This window comes from Mustelus asterias, chromosome 27 (genome assembly GCF_964213995.1).
Source record: "Mustelus asterias chromosome 27, sMusAst1.hap1.1, whole genome shotgun sequence".
Taxonomy (NCBI): Eukaryota; Metazoa; Chordata; class Chondrichthyes; order Carcharhiniformes; family Triakidae; genus Mustelus; species Mustelus asterias.
The window spans coordinates 20744374-20765432 of record NC_135827.1 but is presented as its reverse complement, the minus strand read 5'-3'; the positions used below and the strand labels follow the sequence as shown (position 1 = coordinate 20765432).

The window sequence follows — 21059 nt, the reverse complement described above, 5'->3', positions numbered from 1 at the left end:
CAGTCAACTCTTCTAGCTCCCCTCCCCCCAACCTATCTAGTTTAAATTCTCCCCAGTGTCCTTGGCCAACCTACCAGCCAGGATATTGGTCCCCGTGTGATTCAAGTTCCACCCGTTTTTTGTATACAGATCACCCCTGCCCCTAAAGAGGTCCCAATGGTCCAGGAACCTGAATGCCTGCCCCCTGCACCAGTCCCTCAGCCACACATTCATCCTCCACCTCACTCCATTCCTGCCCTCACCTTCCCGTGGCACAGGCAGTAATCCTGAGATTACTACCTTTGCTTTCCTCTTTCTCAGCTGTCTCCCTAATTCCCTGTACTCCCTTTTCATGACCCCTTCTCCCTTCCTACCCACATCAGCGGTACCAATATGTACCGCTACCTCAGGCTCCTCTCCCTCCCACCTCAGGATTTCCGGGACGCGACTAGCGACATCCTGGATCCCGGCCCCAGGGAGGCAGACCACCATGCGAGAATCCCGCCTACCTCCGCAGAAACGCCTGTCTGTCCCCTTCACCATCGAGTCCCCGATTAATACCGCCTTCCTCCTCTTTTCCTTAGCCCTCTGAGTTACAGGGCTGGACTCCACTGCGGAGACACGGCCACTGCTGCTTCCCCCAGGCGGGCTGTCCCCCCCAGCAGTACTCAAGCAGGAGTACTTGTTGTGCAGGGGCAAATCCACCGGGGTGCTCTCAACCACCCTAGCCTTACCCTTCCTGGCCGTCACCCACTTGGCCTCCTCCCGTGGCCCTGGTGTGACCACCTGATGATAGCTCTTGTCTATCACCTCCTCATTCTCCCTCATCAGCCTAAGATCCTCGAGCTGCAGTTCCAGCTCCCTAACACGGTCCCTCAGGAACCGCAGCTCGACACACCCCTCACAGATGTGGATGTCCGGGAGGCCAGATGCCTCCAGGACCTCCCACATCCTACACTGGGAACAACACACTGGTTTCACACTCATACTGGACACTTTATGTCAAGTAAGACAGTGAAAGTTAATAAGAATGTAAGGAAACAAAAACTCACCCCTGCTCGTCCAAGCCCTGTGAGCCAAAGCCCTGACAGCTCACTCAACTTCCCACTCACTCTGCTGCCCGCTACGATGCTGCCCGCTGTATACTTTGGTGTGCTTTTAAACCCTCCAAAAACTTCCCCAGGCCTCTCCTGGCCCGACTTCCGGTTTTGAAAAAAACCTCCGATTTTAAACCCAAAATTAACTGAAAAAATAAATAATTAATTACAGTCAGAAAACCCACTCTCTTACCCTCAGCCTGCTCCTGGGAACAATGTTACCCTTAATCAATGTAGTCCAAGCAGCATGAAGAAAAATGGCATTGTGATTCCATTGAAACATCCAGATCAGGGGAATGGCAGATGCCTGTGGAACCAAATGCCTGAAGACAATTAATTTCTTCTGGAAAGGAACAGGAGGACGAGGAGTGATGTAAAACAAGACTTTTAACAAAGACCCTTCCTCCAATAGATATGGTTAATGAATCAAATGTGCCTAGGTGCCAAGTTTCATGTTAAGTTAGAAGAATTTGAATACCAAGGGGCTGAATTAGATTGGTCACGTCATCACATTTTTCATTTTTTCTTATTTTCTTAAGATACACATTCCCTATGGTCCCACCTGTATCTCCAACTGGCTATGAATCAACAGATAAAACTGCAAAATAATTTGCACCAATGGCCACCAGGAGAGTTGTTGTGGGAAATAGTTGTAGAAATGTCATACTGGTGAAGAAGGGAGTGCCCTTCCTAGGTTACAATACATTGCTGGATTGGGTCAATAATGGATCCATCAAATGATGGCTCCTGCTGGGATATTAGCTTGACTCAGTGAGTCTGGAGTTTAACCCCCCTCCAGTGCTTCAGCACTTCACTATGACTGACACGTCTGCGTCATCTTCAGGAGAAATATTAAACGGTGGCCTACCCAATGTCGGAAACTATCATTGTGCAATTTTAGTCCATCCCAATGTTCCCCTAATGGTAACCACTGAAATGTATATAAATATTATAGAAATTTATAGAAATAGCTTATATAACCTTTCTGTGGACAGTTGCCTTTGTATTATTATATCTTGAGAATGTGAATCATTGAAAGTTGCTCTATTAATTTGTTTTTTAATCCAACATTTGAACTTTTACGTAGCTCTGTAAGAGTTGCAGGTGAAGACATTGACTGGGAGAGAATGCCCTAGACAAAAGAAACACTAACTCAACCTGGATTGCTTGACATTCTTAACATATGAACATACAAATTAGGGACAGGAGTAGTCCATTTGGCCCCTCAAGCCTGCACCACCAGATATACGCACACACGCACACCATCACACACACACACACACCAATTGGCTCTCTTTAACAGAGAAAGATGTCTGTGATCCCTGGAGGACTTCACCTAATTTTTAGTTACCTACAATTGGGCAATATATTGCTCAGAAATGCCACACAATCTGTAATGTCCAGCCGAGAGGGCAGACAATTCAACATTTCATCTGTAAGATAGCATCTCCAATGCTCAGCTCTTTCTCTCTGTGCTACACTAAAGTGTTCACCCCAGTCAACGCCGGCATCTCCACATCATGACTACCATCGACACCGCAAACTGTCGGCTACAAGTGGAGAGGATCTCCAAGAAGATCGCGCATATCAACACCCTCCACCCACATTGTCTGTATCTTTAAAATCTGGTTGGCTGTAGGGATTCGCATTCTAATCAGTATTCTGTAACTTGATTTTGTGTCTCTGTGCCCTGTTTGAGAGCACATTTCCACTCCATCTGATGAAGGAGCAGCGCTCCGAAAGCTAATGGTATTTGCTACCAAATAAACCTGTTGGACTTTAACCTGGTGTTGTTAAAACTCTTACTGTCTACACTAAAGGGTCAGCCTGGTTGTGTCTGTTTGACTTTAGTTTAAATAATCAGAGAGCAGAAATTCCACTCTCCTTACAGGTTGAACAGCTACCTCTCTCCATTCATCCGGGGATTCTCCAAGCTATCTCCTAACCAGGAAGCAGACACCAACCATTGGTTGGTATCTGGATGGAACCAGACTTGGAATTATTGGTCTCAGACTGGTATGTGCACTATAACTGCCACAGTGTGAGCCTGACTAGGAATTAAATCTCAATCCAGCATTGTCTGTATCTGTAAAGACTTGATTCCTGTAAAGACATGCATTCCAACCATTCTTCACATTCTAATCTGTAATTATTAGGCATTCAATCCCCTTACAACAGTTTCGCTTTTGATTTATTTGATAGTATGTGTGTGAGCTCCTTTTCCTTGTATTTGTGCCTTTGCCTATATATGCCATGTTTGTGAACCTACCTCTCCATTCACCTGGTGAAGGAGCAGCGCTCCAAATGCTCGTGATTCCAAATAAACCTGCTGGACTTTAACCTGGTGTTGTGAGGCATCTTACTCAATCTAGCTCCCAGGTTCAATTCCTGTCCTGGGTCACTATCTGTGTGGAGTTTGCATGTTCTCCCCATGTCTGCGGGGTTTCCTCCGGGTGCTCCGGTTTCCTCCCAAAGTCCAAAGAGGTGTGGGTTAGGTGGATTGGCCATGCCAGATTGACTCTAGTATCAGGGGGATTAACAGGATAAATGTGTGGAGTTGCGAGAATAGGGTCTGTGTGGTTGGTGCAGACTTGATGGGCCGAATGGCCTCCTTCTATACTGTAGGGATTCTATGATAGCTCAGTTACCCTTTGAATTTGTGCACTTTGCACTGACCAGACTTTAGGCATTCAATCCCCTTACAACAGTTTCGCTCTTAGATTTATTTGATAGTATGTGTGTGAGCTCCTTTTCCTCGTATTTTACCTTTTGAAAAGCTTTTCTGCTATATTTGTATTAACGTACAGCAATCCTTGCCAACACTTTTTCTTCGAAAATGGAATAGGATAGTCTTTAAGATTTGACTTGAACTTTAGGATGGACAAGATGTGATTCCTCATGTTGTTCTTTGCCCGATCTTCCTTGCCAACTCTAAGACAATATCCAATCCTCCGTTCTGTTGAGTCTCCATTCATTTATTAAACTGGAAATAAATATCTTTTGTTGGATATTTTTGCTGAAGATTAAGGGCGAAATTCAAACTAATTCTCCGCCAAAGAAACTGCAACGAGGAAGAGGAGGGAGAGATTCTAAGTGGCAAATGTGACTGTGCCAGATGTAGCTAGTCAGTATTCCACTAATTAATCGGTTGATATTGGAATTTCTGAGGATAAGGTTTTTTTAAAATATGGAATGGTAAATATTATTCGGAGTTTCTCAAAATAACAACAACAAAATCGGGAATGTTGGCAGTCACACTTGGAATGTTCCAAGTCGAATAATTCTCACTCTCATTCTATATGTCTTCACCCATTTCCTAACTATACCGTCCTCTGTCGCCACCATCGTTTCTAGTGGTCTGAAGCGACATATTCGTATTCTTCATCTCACAACGCTTGTATTCCACTTTGCAGAGGTCGCTATAATGATACCATTTACTTAATTGCTCCCCAGTTTCTGCCTATTTTTTACGGAAATCATCTTACCAACAAAATACACGCATTGCAAATCTGAAAAGTTTATAATGTGTTGTCTAATTTCCCTTCACACAACATCTGTTGAAACCACGGGAAGTACCAATGTATCTTTCGATTTCCCTGTAGCTGGACTGGGGAATTGTGCAGTTTACAGCATTCTCACAAAAGGGGAAGATCGCCCAATATTTATTTATTTGGGCGGCACGGTAGCACAGTGGTTAGCACTGCTGCTTCACAGCTCCAGGGTCCCGGGTTCGATTCCCGGCTCGGGTCGCTGTCTGTGTGGAGTTTGCACATTCTCCTCGTGTCTGCGTGGGTTTTCTCCGGGTGCTCCGGTTTCCTCCCACAGTCCAAAGATGTGCGGGTTAGGTTGATTGGCCAGGTTAAAAAATTGCCGCTTAGAGTCCTGGGATGTGTAGGTTAGAGGGTTTAGCGGGTAAAATATGTGGGGGTAGGGCCTGGGTGGGATTGTGGTCAGTGCAGACTCGATGGGCCGAATGGCCTCCTTCTGCACTGTAGGGTTTCTATGATTTAGGGAACAAAATTGTTTCTTGTGCTGAAAAATAACAAATCTCAATATTGATGATTTTCACTGGGAATACTCCTTGTCGTAATGGTCTGGTCAGAAAAGCATGCCCTGTTGTAGATTAAAATTCATGTAACTAATTAAATGTTCATTTAATTCCATGTTAAGTTGAGTTTGTTGATAACCACGATAGAGTCAAATGGCGCATATAGTTCAATGCGGTGTAATTTAAAAGTATTTAACATAAATAGAATTCAACGGGTAAGGTAGAGCTCCAGTAAGGTAAATTGGATCACTTATATCTTTCACTTTGACAATAAACCAATTCAGACTATATTCCTCTTAAGAGGATATTTGAAATAATGCACGGGAGTTTAATCATAGATAAAGTCTTAAAACAAATGAATAAAGCGATGCTTAAGTATTAATTCACTAACATGAGGGAAACGATCATTCATACCAACGCTCACTTCCTTACTGGGTTTCTATACAACATTTGCTGGGACATGATTTGAATTATACCATTTCGATATGACGGTCAACACTGTCAAAGGTGACTACCAATGAATGGGTGGCACGGTGGCCCAGTGGTTAGCACTGCTGCCTCACAGCATCAGGGCCGCGGGTTCCATTCCGGCCTCGGGTCACTGTCTGTGTGGGGTTTGCACATTCCCCCCCGTGTCTGCGTGGGTTTCCTTCGGGTGCTCCGGGTTCTTCCCACGCTCCAAATATGTGCGGGTTTAGTTGATTGGCAATGCTAAATTGACCCTAGTGTCCGGGAGCAGCAAGGCACATATGTGGGGTTACGAGAATAGGGCCTGGGTGGGATTGTGGTCAGTGCAGACTCGATGGGCCTCCTTGTGCATTGTAGGGATTCTCTGAATGTGATAAAAGGTGGGCTCCTTGTCTGCTTTGACTTTTGAGCTAGCCTCGGTAAAGGCGGTGCATACCTGAAAAGTAACAATTTGAGAAGCAAAATGCACATTATTTGTTGTTTCATCGGCAATCTTGAACTATCTCGGTGCAATATAGCTGTGCTTCGCGTTTCAGATATACCCTAGAGTACACACAATCACACAGATACACATACACACTCAAGCACATACTCAAACACTCTCAAACGCACACATAAACACACAGATGCACACATACAAATGTGCCTACACATGCAAACATGCACACACACAAACATACACGCTCAATCACACACACTAATCATGTACACATAAACATGCAAGCACACAAACACACACATGCAAACCAAACATAAACTCACACACACACAAACATACACATCCACACTTAATCTGTGATAAGCGAGCAAATACAGTTTTGTTTGACTTTGATGTGTATTTTGCTGGGTAAGTGATGTGAAATTCTGAAACATTGAATTTTGATTCAGAAACAAATTAAATATTTGACCAAATATGAATTGCGTCCGAGCTTGGGGTTAGTTTCTGCACATTTGCATTGATTTCTTGCTGACCGGTAATGTTAGTTCACGTTACTCAGGCAGCAATTGTTCCATTTTAACTTTTCCTTGTTGTGTCAGTGCGTTGTCCCTGTAGATGTCTGGTCATCCATTGGAAATCCCCCTGGAGCTGCGTTCATTCCTCGGGCTCTTTATCTGTGCAGAAAACTCCTTTTCTCCGAGTTAAAGTTGTAATGATACAAGTGCCACTCGGAGCACAATGCAGAGGTGGAGTTGGTGATTGTGTTGGCGAGCGCGGTTTCATGCTGTGTCCTGGATCTTGCTTTGAACAGCCGCCTTGAGTTGCAGCAAAGCTTAAACAGTCACAATGGGCAACATCTACTCAGCGTTGTTTCTTTCCCCCGTTTATGTATTTATCCACCTATTCCTCCTTTAGTCCTCGATCCATTTAGAGAATTGAAGAGAGACAAGAGCTGGAAAGTTAAGGGCCTTCAGATTCTAAGATCCTGGGAAGACAAGTCTGTAATCGGGCAAAAAAAAGACTGTTTAGTTTTGTAACAAATTGTCCTTTAAATAATAAAAGAGATGTCTATAATGCACTGATTGTTACTGGAGCAGAGATAGGAGCCCCTCATTCGTTGAATTCTTCTTATTAACAAACTGTCACATTAGAATCATAAAATCTTTACAGTGCAGAATGGCCATTCGGTCCATCGAGTTTGCACCGACAACAATCCCACCCAAACCCTATCCTGTAATCCCACATATTTCCCATGGCTAATCCCTCTAACCTACGCATCCCAGGACACTACGGGGCAATTTAGCATGGCCAATGCACCTAACCCGCACATCTTTGAACTGTGGGAGGAAACCGGAGCACCCGGAGGAAACTCATGCAGACACGGGGGGAACATGCAAACTCTACAGAAACAGTGACCCAGGCCGGGAATAGAACCCAGGTCACTGGAGCTGTGAGGCGGCAGTGCAAACCACTGTGCTTGCGTGCTGTCCATCTATAGTGCATAAACATATCGAAACTCATGTTGACTTTTTCTTTGCTAAATTAGACATTGAGATAATTTTCCAAATATAACGTTTCGAGTAAGACTGGACGGTGCACAGCGATCAGCAAATCCTTGCATTGCTCCAGTGGCTAGCCCTTTGACTTGTCCCTGGCATGTGGCACTATCCTGTCCTGTGTACAGACAGCAGAAGTCTTATTCAGCATGAATATTATTAGTTGTCGGACCATTTACATTCTGGCTTGAGTTTAAACCGTGGCCCAATCTTACCCCCCGAGTGAAGAATTCACCTTTTCACAGCGATTAGAGGTTAGCGGGATCTCTGAGCCACTTCCAAGTTCAAATTGCAACCTCCCTTTCTCTCAACTCCTAATCATGTTTCAGAAGTTCCAGATGGAGTCGCGACCTCTCGCATTGTTGCTTCTAACTGTGTTCGCTCCGATTGTGCGAAGGTTTTCTTTTCCCAGCTAAATCCGTTGTGATTAGAATCGATGTACAAAGTGGACAAGTGTAAGTTTTCAAGCGCCTCTGACATGTGGTGGGCTATATTATTTCGAGGTGTCGTGGAAATAACACCTTCGAAAAGGAAGGATTCTTTTTTCATTCAGGAATAATTAATCAAATGTAAGTTGGTAAATAATAGTGATAAAAGCAAAATACTACGGAGGCTGGAATCTGAAACCAAAACAGAAAAATGCTGGAAAATCTCAGGTCTGACAGCATCTATGGGGAGAGAATAGAGCCAACGTTTCGAATCTAGGCGACCCTTCGTCAGAGCAGTAAATAATAGTGATCCGGTTGTTCACGGCAATGCTGCTAACAGGACATTTACAAATTAGATTAATTGATCAAAGGGGTGTTGATATCTGATTATTTCAGGTGCGGTACAGTAATTAAAACAGTGCCAATGTATCACAATACCTCTCGCCATCCAAATTGGACACATCATCCTATAAAGGATAAAGGTCTGTTTCACAATAGAAATTGAGGATGTATGTAAAAAATGTCACGCTTCTATTTAAACCAATACCAAATGTATAGCGTGACGAGGAGAGTGGAGTCAGTCCTGACTCCGGCTGCCTGTTGCACAGTTTCAATACGGTGTGTTGGAATAGACAGAGTTGTCTGTAATCCCACAAGCTGCTTTAGAAGCATGTGTCGCTTCAGTGAAAGTGGGGGGGGGGGGGGGGGGGGGGAGTGCTCTCCAAACTCAACAACAGGCCTCCCTCTTGATGAGATGGATGATAAAGCAGCTTACCTCTTGTTCTCTCTCTGACGGCATCGAGAAGCTGCACATTAGGACAATTTCATCACCATTAATCCATTCACACTCCCATTTGTCCCTAACGCCAACTTGTTACCGAGTTGTGCTTTTTTTTAATCAGCCCCGCATTGCACCCAGGTTCTGTGCACAGAACGGCAAGAGTGCTCTGACAAGAACGAGAGAGGGCCAGGTAGAAAATGATGCACATATATGTAGATATACATATGTCCTTGCATATATGTGTATGTGTGTTGGGGGGCGGGGGGGCGGGGTGCTCAAGGCAATGGGATGTGACCAGAACAATAATACCTTTATTCTATTTCACGTGGTTTTCAGACCAAGTGCACAATGTAACCTCCTCACCCAAGACAAATCCAAAACTTGCCTTTGCCGCACTCGCGGGCGACTGAGCATGTATTTATTAAAATATTCTTGTTTACCAGCACTGCGGCCTCTTAAACCCTCATCATCTCCCCCTTCATGCATATGGAAGACGCGACTCCCACTTGGCGAAGTAATGTTCTTTTAAGGCTAATTGATTCCAGAAATTAATTTCTTCTAGCTGCCTGATGGGGATGGAAAGGCTGTCCCCGTGCCCAAGGATTAGTACTTCCCTCTCTAAGATCTCCCCTAATTATCTAATAGCATGGGCTGCGAGAATTCTGCTTCTGTCCAACCACTTGCCGGATTAATCAAATATGATTGAAACTGTGATGGCAACTCGATTTCAACAAATTAGCGCGGGCACTGGGAGATGGAGCAGAAGTACCTTCTTGTAATTTTCCCGAGTTTAATGTCAATAATTACACCAATTTGATGGGAAATGAGTTGAAATTATCCGCCGCTCTGTTCAGTGCAACGGTGCAGGAGGGGAGGGGAGGGGGGTGCGGAGAGAAAACAGGAACTCAGCAGAGAAGGGGGGAGGGTTGACGGAGAGATGGGGCGATAAAGCGGCGGGGTTGGGGGTTAAGTCCTTGATGAAAATATCAATTCATAATTTTCTCATCGCTTCGAGTGAAATGGTGCATAATTACAGGGAGATAATGTCTATCTAAATATGCATTGAGCGGCCGTGGATTGAGGGGTGGAAACACATACTGGGTGAAATTAAATGCCTAATGACTAGGATGGAAAGGTGTCTTGGAACAGATAAAGCTGCTCAGATTTAATGTACAACGCATGTTGTATATCTGCTAGGGAGCTGGCACAGGTTCTAATGTGTATAAACATCCAGGTAGATGATGCTTGTGAACAGTTGAGGTTAAAATGGGAATGGAATGGTGTCCCCCGAATATTAAGTACTACTTCTATGATTCATATTAAGAATTTATATATTAAAATGAATTCCCGGAAAGTTAAACATGTTATTTAACACAGCTCAGAGCACAGGTAGAATTTTTAAAATAAATTAGTGTTTAAAATCTGTGACATTTTACTTTGTTTTGCCTGACATTCTGAGATTATAAATATTAACTATCATTGCTTCAAACCAGGCTGTCATCTGGATAACGGATAACTAACCCAGGTATAGTCATTTTGATAGTAAATGTGATGGGACTTATCAAGTCGTTAATTTTAAGTCACCTTTGTCAAAGGATCATCTGGACTCGAAACGTCAGCTCTTTTCTCTCCTCACAGATGCTGCCAGACCTGCTGAGATTTTCCAGCATTTTCTCTTTTGGCCTCAGATTCCAGCATCCGCAGTAATTTGCTTTTATCCGTTCATTTTGAGTTCCCGGGCATGCTGTTGTATTTAAGCCATCCCTTTCACCGCTGCTTTTGTTTTGATATCAAACAGCTTCGGAGACGCATCGAGAGCAAAGCAACAAGATAAAGGAACAAGTCAGGGCTAATCGAATCTCACCCTCCCCAATTCCTCTTAAACACACGTCCATCGCTCCCAGTATATTTCCAACCCTGTGTCTCAATGCCTACACACACACACACACAGCTCTGTTTCACCGTTCACTGAATCGCGTGGCAAAGGATTTCTGCTCCCTTCCACTCCTTGGGATGTCTTTTCTAAATGCTAGCAGAAATTCTAAACTGCCCCCACATCTCTCCTAACACTAAATTCATTCAAGTGTAACTTTAAAGTATGTAGATGGTGCACCATCCATGCAGACGCAACCCTAGCGTGGCGATAGGCTAACGTTATACTGTGCCCAGCGTGAAGGCTACATGGTGTGAAGCTATCTGCTACATAGGCCTGGTGTCACTTGAATTCCGTGTTCTCAGGATGGGGTGACATGGCTGACTCTCAATTTATACTGCCGCTTTTAAGTTGATACGTTTCTGACCTCACGGGAGTTTCTGCAGATGTTATAGAATATTGAGATCATTGGATCTCACCTGCACTGGGATGGTCTTTATCGAAACATGAGAAAGTTATGCACGGATAAAGATCACCTGGTCTGTCATATACCTGCCTCAAACTCGCGGTGCGTGGGGCATTGCTACTGGGTATTTGTTACTCTGATCCCACACCCCCTCACTCCCCAAGACCATCAGTTGGAAAGGGGAAAAAAACACTAGACCAATTAAGAAATAAATCTCTGGAAAAAAATCTCTCTGCTCCCCCCCCCCCCCCCCCCCCCGCCCCCACCCTCCAACCATCTCCCTCCCTTCAGGCGACCGAAACCAATCAATGAAACTATCTCAAATAAACTTCCGATCTCACAACCACAACATCCGATACTCCTGTGCCAATATACATGAAATCGACTGTCGCAAAAGCTGTGGAATCACCTTCAGGGTATGTTCTCACTCTAATTTTACCTCGGCACAAAATAGACCATAAGACCCTGAGGTAAAGGAGCAGAATTAGGCCGTTCGGCCCATCGAATCTGTTCCGCCATTCAATCATGGCTGATAAGTTTCTCAAACCCATTCTCCCGCCTTTTCCCCGTAACCTTTGATCCCTATCAATAGAACCTATCTATTTCTGTCTTAAAAAACACTCAATAACCTGCCCTCCACAGCCTCCTGTGGCAATGATTGTAGTCTTGTGTAAAGGTCATAGAATCCTAGAATCCCTACAGTGCAGATGGAGGCCATTTGGCCCATCAAGTCTGCACCGACCACAATCCCACCCAGGCCCTATCCCTGCAATCCCATGTATTTACCCCACTAATCTCCCTAACCCACACATCTTGGGATACTAAGGGGCAATTTAGCATGGCCGATCTGCCTAACCTGCACATCTTTGTTTGGAATGGCCACAGACATTATGTTGCGCTGTCCTGGCATTGAGAATGAGCCCACCGCTCCCCCCAACACAACATAGGAATAAACCAGGAAGGAAAGTGGACATAATGCTGGTATACATTAGGGAGAGATTGAGGGGCCAGCAGCCCGAGGTCTTTTGGCTGAGCTTTGATCTTTGAGCTTTGATACAGCTAATATGATAACTTCTGAAAATAATCACACTCTGAATCCGAACACCTTCATTCCCACACATCCACCAAGCCACAATGTGCTCAAACGCTCTTTACCTCTAGATTATCAATTAGATTTCCTATACCATAATCTTTAACAAGTGATCATTTAGCAAATCATTGAACAATGTTTAGTAAATGTTTAGTGGCGTTGCTGTATATACCTTTGTAACTATTACTCCTGTAAATAGTAACATTACTTCTTGGCCAGCACTGAATATAACGCATTTAATCGTAATCTGAACGAATGATTTTGTGATTGCTGTTACATTCTGATGTGCAGTCGGGGATCAGTTCCTGTTATAACCATACTCCATATAATGCAATGTACTCAAATGTTTGAGAAGCGGTTGCAAAAATATTCTTTTTAATTACACCGGCATAGAATTGGGAGCAATTTTAACAAACGAAAACGCCCGCCGATGCTGGAAATGTGAATCAGAACTGGACACCACTGAGCAGGTCAGTCTGTGTCTGTTGGGAGTGGACAAGTTGGCGTTTCAGCTGTGTACTCTTTCACAGATGCTGACCGACCCGCTTAATGTATCCAGGGGTGTGTGACCTTGCTCACACTCAACTGGCCGGGGAATCTAGAAAACAACAACTTTCAGGTTAAGGGATCATTTTTTTGGGGGGGTGGGTGTGGGATGAGGAGAAATGTCCTCACTCACTTCCGAGCGCTGGTAATCCTTGGCAGTCTCCAGCCTAGAACATATTCATGGGCTGGGGGTGGAGAGATTTTCGAATCTCTCAATGAATCTAGGGTGGAAAAAATGAGTAGAGCTGAGGACACGATCAGATCAGTTACAAGCGTAATGAGTGGGGGGAAAGCAAACTAGAAGGGCTGAGTGATCTTTTTCCTAGTCTGTTAAACCTGAAGGGGTGAATTGGAGAAACATGTTAATGGTGAGCAGGAGATTTTTAAATGTATCTTGAATCATAGAGTCACAGAATAGAATCATAGAATCCCTACAGTGCTGAAGGAGACCATTCGGCCCATCGAGTCTGCACCGACCACAATCCTACCCAGCCCTATCCCCATGTATGTACTCTAGCTAGTCCCCCTGACACTAAGGGGCAATTTTAACATGGCAAATCCGCCTAACCCGCACATTTTTGGAGATTAGGGATCATACAAATGAACCACAGGCGCAATTTAGCGGGGCGGGGGTGGGGGTGGGGAAGGAATTGTGTGGATAACAACAATGTTGGGAAGATTACAGGATTTGAGGGAAAGTTCAGTTGCTTTCAGCACCTGGGCCAGCTCCTGAGAGGCAGTGTTACCTGAGCCCCCAGCCAGACAGGCAGCTCGATGATTGATTCTAATCCCCCCGCCCTGCAGCTCCGCTATTGGCTGATCTCAATGCTATTTCATGTTGAAGTGCTGGATCTTAACTTCAGCGAATAGTCTCCCAAGCTCCCACAAACCCTGTTGCATCTACACATTTCGCAGAATCTCAGTCATTAAAAAGGCAGCTCACACGGGCGGCGTTGGAGGAGTTTTAGTGACAACAACCACAAGAGGAAAGAAAATCTCCTTTGGACTGAGAGCGGCCCGCCAAGAGCAGAAATGAATCTAAATTTCACCTCCCCCATACAGCAGGTTTCTGCCCAGCGGCCAACATCTTTCTTCATCGAAGATATCTTACTCCACAAGCCCAAACCCCTGAGGGAAGCCCCTCCCGTTTCCTTCGCCAGTTCCTTGGCATCTCGGGTCCCTTTGCTGGAGTATGGATACCCTCTCATGCCAACCCCGACCATCCTGGCACCTCATCCTCACCACCCACTCCACAAACCGGAGCATCATCACCCTTACTTCCTCACGTCGCCCGGTAAGTCCTCTAGCTAAACGGGACAGGTGAACAGCGAAAAGGTACTTCGCCGGTGAAATAGAGAGGGATTTTGACTTGTTAGGAGGGTCCCTCAACCGCATCCCCGCGGGTGTGCCCAGGATAGGTGGGGGCAGCAATGGGGGGGAGGGGGGGGGCACTCAGACTTTCCAATGCTTCGATTCGAAACTCTAAACCGTGTGTGTTCTTTTTAAGTGGCGGGGTTGTTAACACTTGAGCAAGATTCAGACTTCTCTCCAATGTATGAAACCACCTCGCAGTTCGCGGGAAATATCTATGTGATCGGTCAACAATGCAATTTCGCAAGAGCTTTTAGGCAACGCCAAACTTCCTGTAACAGAAAAAGTGTGCTTATTCAAACATTAAACAGGACGCAGGTCTGAGCCAATGTGATATTCATTTCAAAGTGGCCGCGCTTCCGTGCACCAGAAACAAAGCATGGAATAGGATTTTTTAAAATAATTACACACACACACACATTGAATTTCGAACTATTACACATAACTTCGAACTATGAGGCAGAATGTCTTTTATTAAAGGGGTGCCTGTGGAAATCCCACCATCGTTTAAAAGTAATCAGATTTCAAACACAAATTTAATACTCTAGTAATGCACAAATATCACTGAGAATGATTTAAACAATTTTATTAACGGAGCCCCCTCCCACACAGAAGCGAGGTTTAAAATCCGCCAGTTTTTCAAGTGGTTTTACTATCTTTTAAAATCCTTGCGCTTTGCAATGAAATCTGAATGCACTCATTTCTGCATTATTTTAAGACAATTATTTTAAAATATATATCTTTCAAATGAAATGGAAACACTCGCAATTGCTCATAAAGCTTCTCAGATTTTTCTGTCACTTCAAACTTCAACCGTCACCGGGATTTCAGTAAGGTCCCTTACTTCCTGAATAAATGTGTTAATTCGATGCATTCTTTCAGAGTTAGGGAGAACCCAACTCCCCCTGAGCTCCACATTCAACTCTAGAGATTTACCGGTACCCGGGTAACATGAACATGGACATCTGGTGACTCGCACCCTTCCGCCAGGGTAGAATATAGGGGATAACTCTAAAAGTTCGTTCTGAAAGAGTACCCTTGTGTTGCCTCTGTGTAAAATGTTTGTGAAATACATTGAAACGGCCAAACACCACAACGAAACTATATCAAATTTAAAATACTGTTTAAAAGAGAAACATCACATTTATAATCTGCAGTAAAAGAGATACAGCAAAATTGTGCCTATTAGCATTATATTTTTTAAAAATCACATTCCTCATCGATATTAATTCTGCTTATTTATTCGATACAAATTAAACTTGGAACAGACCGCCTAAAGCATGTAAACACTTTGAAATAGATATCTAAGTAACGGTAGAGAATTATTCATATGCTGGTGACAGTAAACTTGGGCTGGGACAAACACTGATGGTTAGATCTTTTTTTTTAAGCAGGCTATCTTTAAACTGAAGTGCAACAAACCCTAGACTATTTCAGTACAGTCAGGGAGTTAATCATCAATAATGTACGCTCTCTAACTAGTGTGAACTATTGTTTGAGGGAGGGTGACTGGGAAAAGGATTCGCACCCGCTATCAGATGTTGACTTCCAATCCTTAGAAGTGAAATAGGAGTCCTCGAATCTAGGATGTATTGCAAATACAATCGACTCTAATGTGTATCTTATTTAAACACTGATATCGGTAACTTTAAGCAAAGATGGTCTTTAATAATACGCCATAGTATGAAGCAAATATTATTCTAGCAAAGACACAGAAGCAAACAGCAAGTGGTCGAAACGTAGCCCTTAATTTCTGCATGTCCGGTTATAATTGAACTGTACTGTGACAAAACCTGCCTTTGATAAAAGCCCTATATTTTAAAGTTAGGCAGCGGGACTAAGTAGGCGTGTTGAGGAGATAGGCCGGTATCAGTTTAACAATTTCATCGAGGTGAATTTATTTGATACCACATTTGGTTCCACCGCTTGAATACGATTCACTAAGACAAGATTTAAATCATTTCACCATTTCAATTAAAACCGATGCCTCTCGAATGTCTTGCACGACAGATTTAAAAAAAAGACAACACACATGATGCAGAATCTGAGCAAACGGACAGGCGCTAATTTGTTCGATAAATGGGTAAATTTGGAAAAGGAATTCGGAAGATTTCACTGGCAAAGCTTCGGCAATTCTTCAAATTTGAAAGAAATGAGGGTGTCTCTAATAGCTTGTCAAAAGATGGAAATGACATAAATGCGAACATGACGCATTATTTTATTATTATGGACTGATGAAAAGGGTATTTTAACCGGAATTATTGTTAAACAGACAAGGGATCAAATATTGTCTTATTTATCAATGTATTATTTTAATTCGCCTCTGATTTTAAAAGCGAATGTATTATTCGTTGCTTCTATTGTTTGCTTCTAAAGGATATTTATAAAGTCTGCATTAAAAGAGTATTTCAAAGGCGAGTAGATAATTTCAGAACTAATTGGGTTGCCTATCCCAATCTTGAATAGCCATAATCCGCTATAAATTAAGAGCCAGAGTTAAAGTTGCACAATATTTGTTTGTAACTCTTGTAATACTGATTTAGGATTGATATTCATCTCCGAGTATTGTCTCTCTGTTATCAGTAGGTATGCATGTACCCGCTCTCTTCCAACACCCTCCTGAGCTCCCAGGCAAACACTGCAGGCGGCGGAAAGCCAGGACTGTCTTCTCCGACTCACAGCTTTCCGGCTTGGAGAAACGCTTCGAGATTCAGCGCTACCTGTCAACCCCAGAGAGGGTGGAATTGGCGTCAGCACTTAGCCTCTCGGAGACACAGGTACAGCCGGAGAAGCAGCCATCGGCAAGGAGGGAGATGCATGAAAATAGTAAAGGGAAATAGTGCAGCCCTTCACAAAACAGAATTTCACACTCCCAGTTACAAACAGATCATTAGAGAATTCTTTAAAAATTCACAACACACACAGACAGATCCACACACACACACTGCAGAAACACACACAGACACATACAAATACACAAACACATACAGATCCATACATAAGGCACACACACATGCAGAAACACACAGACACACGCAAACTCGTGCACATACACATAAGGCACACACAAACACAGACACAAACCCACACAAAGACAAACCCACAGGCACACACACACAGGCCCCCACACAAGATACACATACAGACACATCTCCCCCCCACACACACAGACAGACTCACATACAGACACACAGACACGCACACACAGGCACACACATACATAAATAGTCAGAGACACAAATAGTCATACACCCACCCAACCACACACACATATACAGACACAGCGACACACGCATACAGACTCACACATGCATAAAGACACACCCACACACATAGACACGCACACAGACGCAAACACACAGATACAGACACAGAGCCATATATACGGACAGACATACCCACATACCCCACTCACAGGCACACACATACAGACAGACTGATACACAAACACGCACATACAACATACGCACATTCACCTCCTCCCATTCACACACGCACACCAATTCCACAGATATATTTTGAAAACACTGAGATTGCCAAATGAAAATCAACCAGTGGGAACAAATTATAACAGATATTTTTAAAGAACTTGATCTTTCTACAATCAGGTGAGACACAGGCGAGCAGCAGTTTATCAGTTCAATATCAGAGCCTCTGCAATCAGACAGAACCGTCGGCCCCTATCAATCAGACGGTGCAAACTGGAAAGACAGCTGTAAAAAAAAACACTTGAGGGTCCCGGATTTTAATTCAGAAATATCCAACCTGTTTCCCTCCGGAAGTCAGAAGGCAAAACCGAAATGTTTCCATTCGATTAGATTTAGCTGCACACCTTTCTACAAATACACAGACCTGCGCTACCACTGTAAACTCACACATTCCCCTAGCAAAGAAATCTAATTAGAAACACCAACGTAATGAGCCACACTCTTAAGTTAACCGACAACACCGAAACTAACCCCGATTTTCAGAATGAAAGGTGAGTAGATTCTGAAGCTCCAACTCAAACGAAAAGAGTGAGCATAGAAACTGAACGCAGATATTCAGACTTCAATAAAGACACATGTAAGTGAGCGCGGACTGACAGTTGTTGTTTGAGTGAGATTATCCTAATGAAGACATTTCTGACATGTTCAAAGATATCGATTCACCCAGTCCCCACATTTCATAAACAGTTAAATTTAGCCCTTCTGAAATGAAATGCTACCCGAATTTAGCCTTCCCGTAAGGTCGAATTTTGGGATACACTTCACATGTTGAATCTTACGTGTGTATTCATTCCAACGAGTAATCTGCAGTGATAACCTGTCTTTTATTCCTGAAACCCATCGGACACAAAAAAGCGTCCTTAACACAATTCAGGAGTTTGACCATACTTGGCACATCTTAAGTTTCATAGAAACCCTACAGTGCAGAAGGAGGCCATTCGGCCCATCGAGTCTGCACCGACCACAATCCCACCCAGGCCCTACCCCCACATATTTACCCGCTAATCCCTCTAACCTACGCATCTCAGGACTCTAAGGGGCAATTTTTAACCTGGCCAATCAACCTAACCTGCACATCTTTGGACTGTGGGAGGAAACCAGAGCACCCGGAGGAAACCCACGCAGACACGAGGAGAATGTGCAAACTCCACACAGACAGTGACCCGAGCCGGGAATCGAATCCAGGTCCCTGGCGCTGTGAAACAACAGTGTTAACCAATATGCCACCGTGCCGTCCTCTGATTAACTGGTTAACGTAAAGCAGTTGATAGAATTACCTGTTCATATTGAAAGTTTAAAGTTTATTTATTAGTCACAAGTGAGGCTTACATTAATACTGCAATGAAGTTACTGTGAAACATTCACACACTTTCAAGAGGGGAGTTTAATAATAATAAGGATAATTTCTACAAGCATCAATAGGAATCTGGCTGCACAAAAGTAAATGCATGTTTGGAACCAAGATCAATTCGATTTAAACATTACCAACCATCGCCAGAATGTTCTGACCTTAGTCGCTCCCGATTTCTGCCCTTTAGCTTCCCAATCAATCCTGGCGGTTTTCCCTGAACTCCCATATGGTGTGCCAGTGAGTTTCTTATGGAAACTCCTTAGTGTTAATTTCTCCCTGAGCTCCTTCTTGCTTGGGTGTTTCCAGGTCAAGACGTGGTTTCAGAACCGGCGGATGAAGCACAAAAAACAGTTGAGGAAATCCCGGGATGATCACGGCCAGAAAACCTCAGGCACCGAGGAGCCGTGTCTGGAGTCCAACGTTAGCGAGGCAGAACTCAACCAGAAAAGTTCCGCGGACATCAAATCTTTAAGCAGCCAGAACGCTTTCCGCTTAGAGGACCAGGAGGATGATGTGGATATAATTGAAGACGACGATATTTGTTCTGCGGATCATATAGTGTAAACTAAGTTTAAAACAGATAAGATCACGACTACACGACAAAGAACTATTGCCCCGCATAGGAAATATGTTGAAACTGTTGGGTCTGTGAGGAACATTAGTGTTGCAACGCGACCTGGTGTGAGCATCTCCTGAAACATATACCTTCTAATAGTCTGCAACTCTGATGTTCTTTTCTGTATATAGATAAGTTACGCAAATCTAATATTTATTTCAAGTTTATTGTCGCGAATAAAATTCGGCAGAACAGATCCCTGATGTTATCTATACTATATTAACAATTGTTAGGCTTTTAAAAACAACGAAAAATATTTTATAGCACTTGTAGACTGTCTGAATCTTGTAACGATTTAAAATTATATTCATGTCAATAAAATGTTAATTTGCAAGAAAGTAACTGTTAACTCATACGGCAACATGGAAAGGTTTACCGTCCCGTATTCGGATTTAAATGTATGGAGTTCAATATTTTTTAACCTTGTCCGTTCTTGTATCAGCGTTCCTCTTACAAATTCTCAAACCACTTCCCCACCCAATGCAAAAGATTTCTGTCAATAAAATTTGAAAACAAACACTAACATTGAGAAGGATTTAAGCTAGATTCTAACGGCGTTGACATTTATATGTATCGTGTGTATTTATTAATTTCACTACATTTTTTTACACCCTACATTGTTTCCTTAGGCATCAGTGTTGTAACTAAATAATCCAACAATTTAAAATCAGGAGAACATCTAGTTTGTGTTTTTCTCTAGTTAGTATATACTGTACATGGTATTTCTTATATAATGCATGGTATATGGGATTCAATTCTAGTAAATATACTGTATGTGTTATCCTATGAATAATATACAGTATGAAATATTCTCTACATATACAATGTGCTGTCTCTCTACCATATACACCGTGTGTGTTAAGCAGCCAATAACCCACTGAACAATACAAGACTTTGCCTTAATGTTTATGTCATATACCCAGCCTGAACGTAGTCAACCATTTTTCTATCCTTCTGGCTACAGAATGCCACCTTTGCATTGTTACCCGATACGCAATATTCAAACTGTAAATAAATAGAACACGTGAATTTCTTCAAACAAGAAAACAGGCATGGGTGTAATTTAAAGACAGAAATATTGCACAGGAGTCGAAAGTCTTTTTTTAAATCTTCATGGCAACATGAGTTTTAATGGAATTAAATTACTGGATTTTCGGGTCACTCTTTGGAGCGCACCCTCAACTGCACTTCATTGGATGGGAAGCACTTTGGCCTTGGAAAGCTGTCATTTAAATACCATAGTAATGTTTTCTTTAACAATGTGTGCATGGGCCTGGCTTGCAATGAGACATCAATTGGAGCAGATCGTGCTTTCAATATATCAGTAGATCCAGCTTGACCTGTTTAGGTGTGAGGCACATTGAACTGTCAGGCACATTTACATGATGTGGAGATGCCGGCGTTGGACTGGGGTGAACACAGTAAGAGTTTTAACAACACCAGGTTAAAGTCCAACAAGTTT

General features: G+C 43.2%; 1 protein-coding gene across 1 annotated transcript; it reads left to right on the top strand.

Moving 5' to 3' along the window:
• Positions 1–13803: 13803 nt before the first annotated feature.
• Positions 13804–19545, top strand: bsx (brain-specific homeobox). Its single transcript, XM_078199178.1, has 3 exons — positions 13804–14065; positions 16729–16919; positions 19288–19545. The coding sequence occupies exons 1-3, from the start codon at positions 13804–13806 to the stop codon at positions 19543–19545; spliced, it is 711 nt and encodes a 236-aa protein (XP_078055304.1).
• Positions 19546–21059: the final 1514 nt, after the last annotated feature.

Excerpts from the sequence above, each read along its gene's own strand:
- bsx (XM_078199178.1), top strand. The coding sequence starts at position 13,804 with ATGAATCTAAATTTCACCTCCCCCATACAGCAGGTTTCTGCCCAGCGG. Across the intron at positions 14,066-16,728 it reads TTACTTCCTCACGTCGCCCG|GTATGCATGTACCCGCTCTC; the intron begins GTAAGTCCTCTA and ends TGTTATCAGTAG. Across the intron at positions 16,920-19,287 it reads TTAGCCTCTCGGAGACACAG|GTCAAGACGTGGTTTCAGAA; the intron begins GTACAGCCGGAG and ends GGGTGTTTCCAG.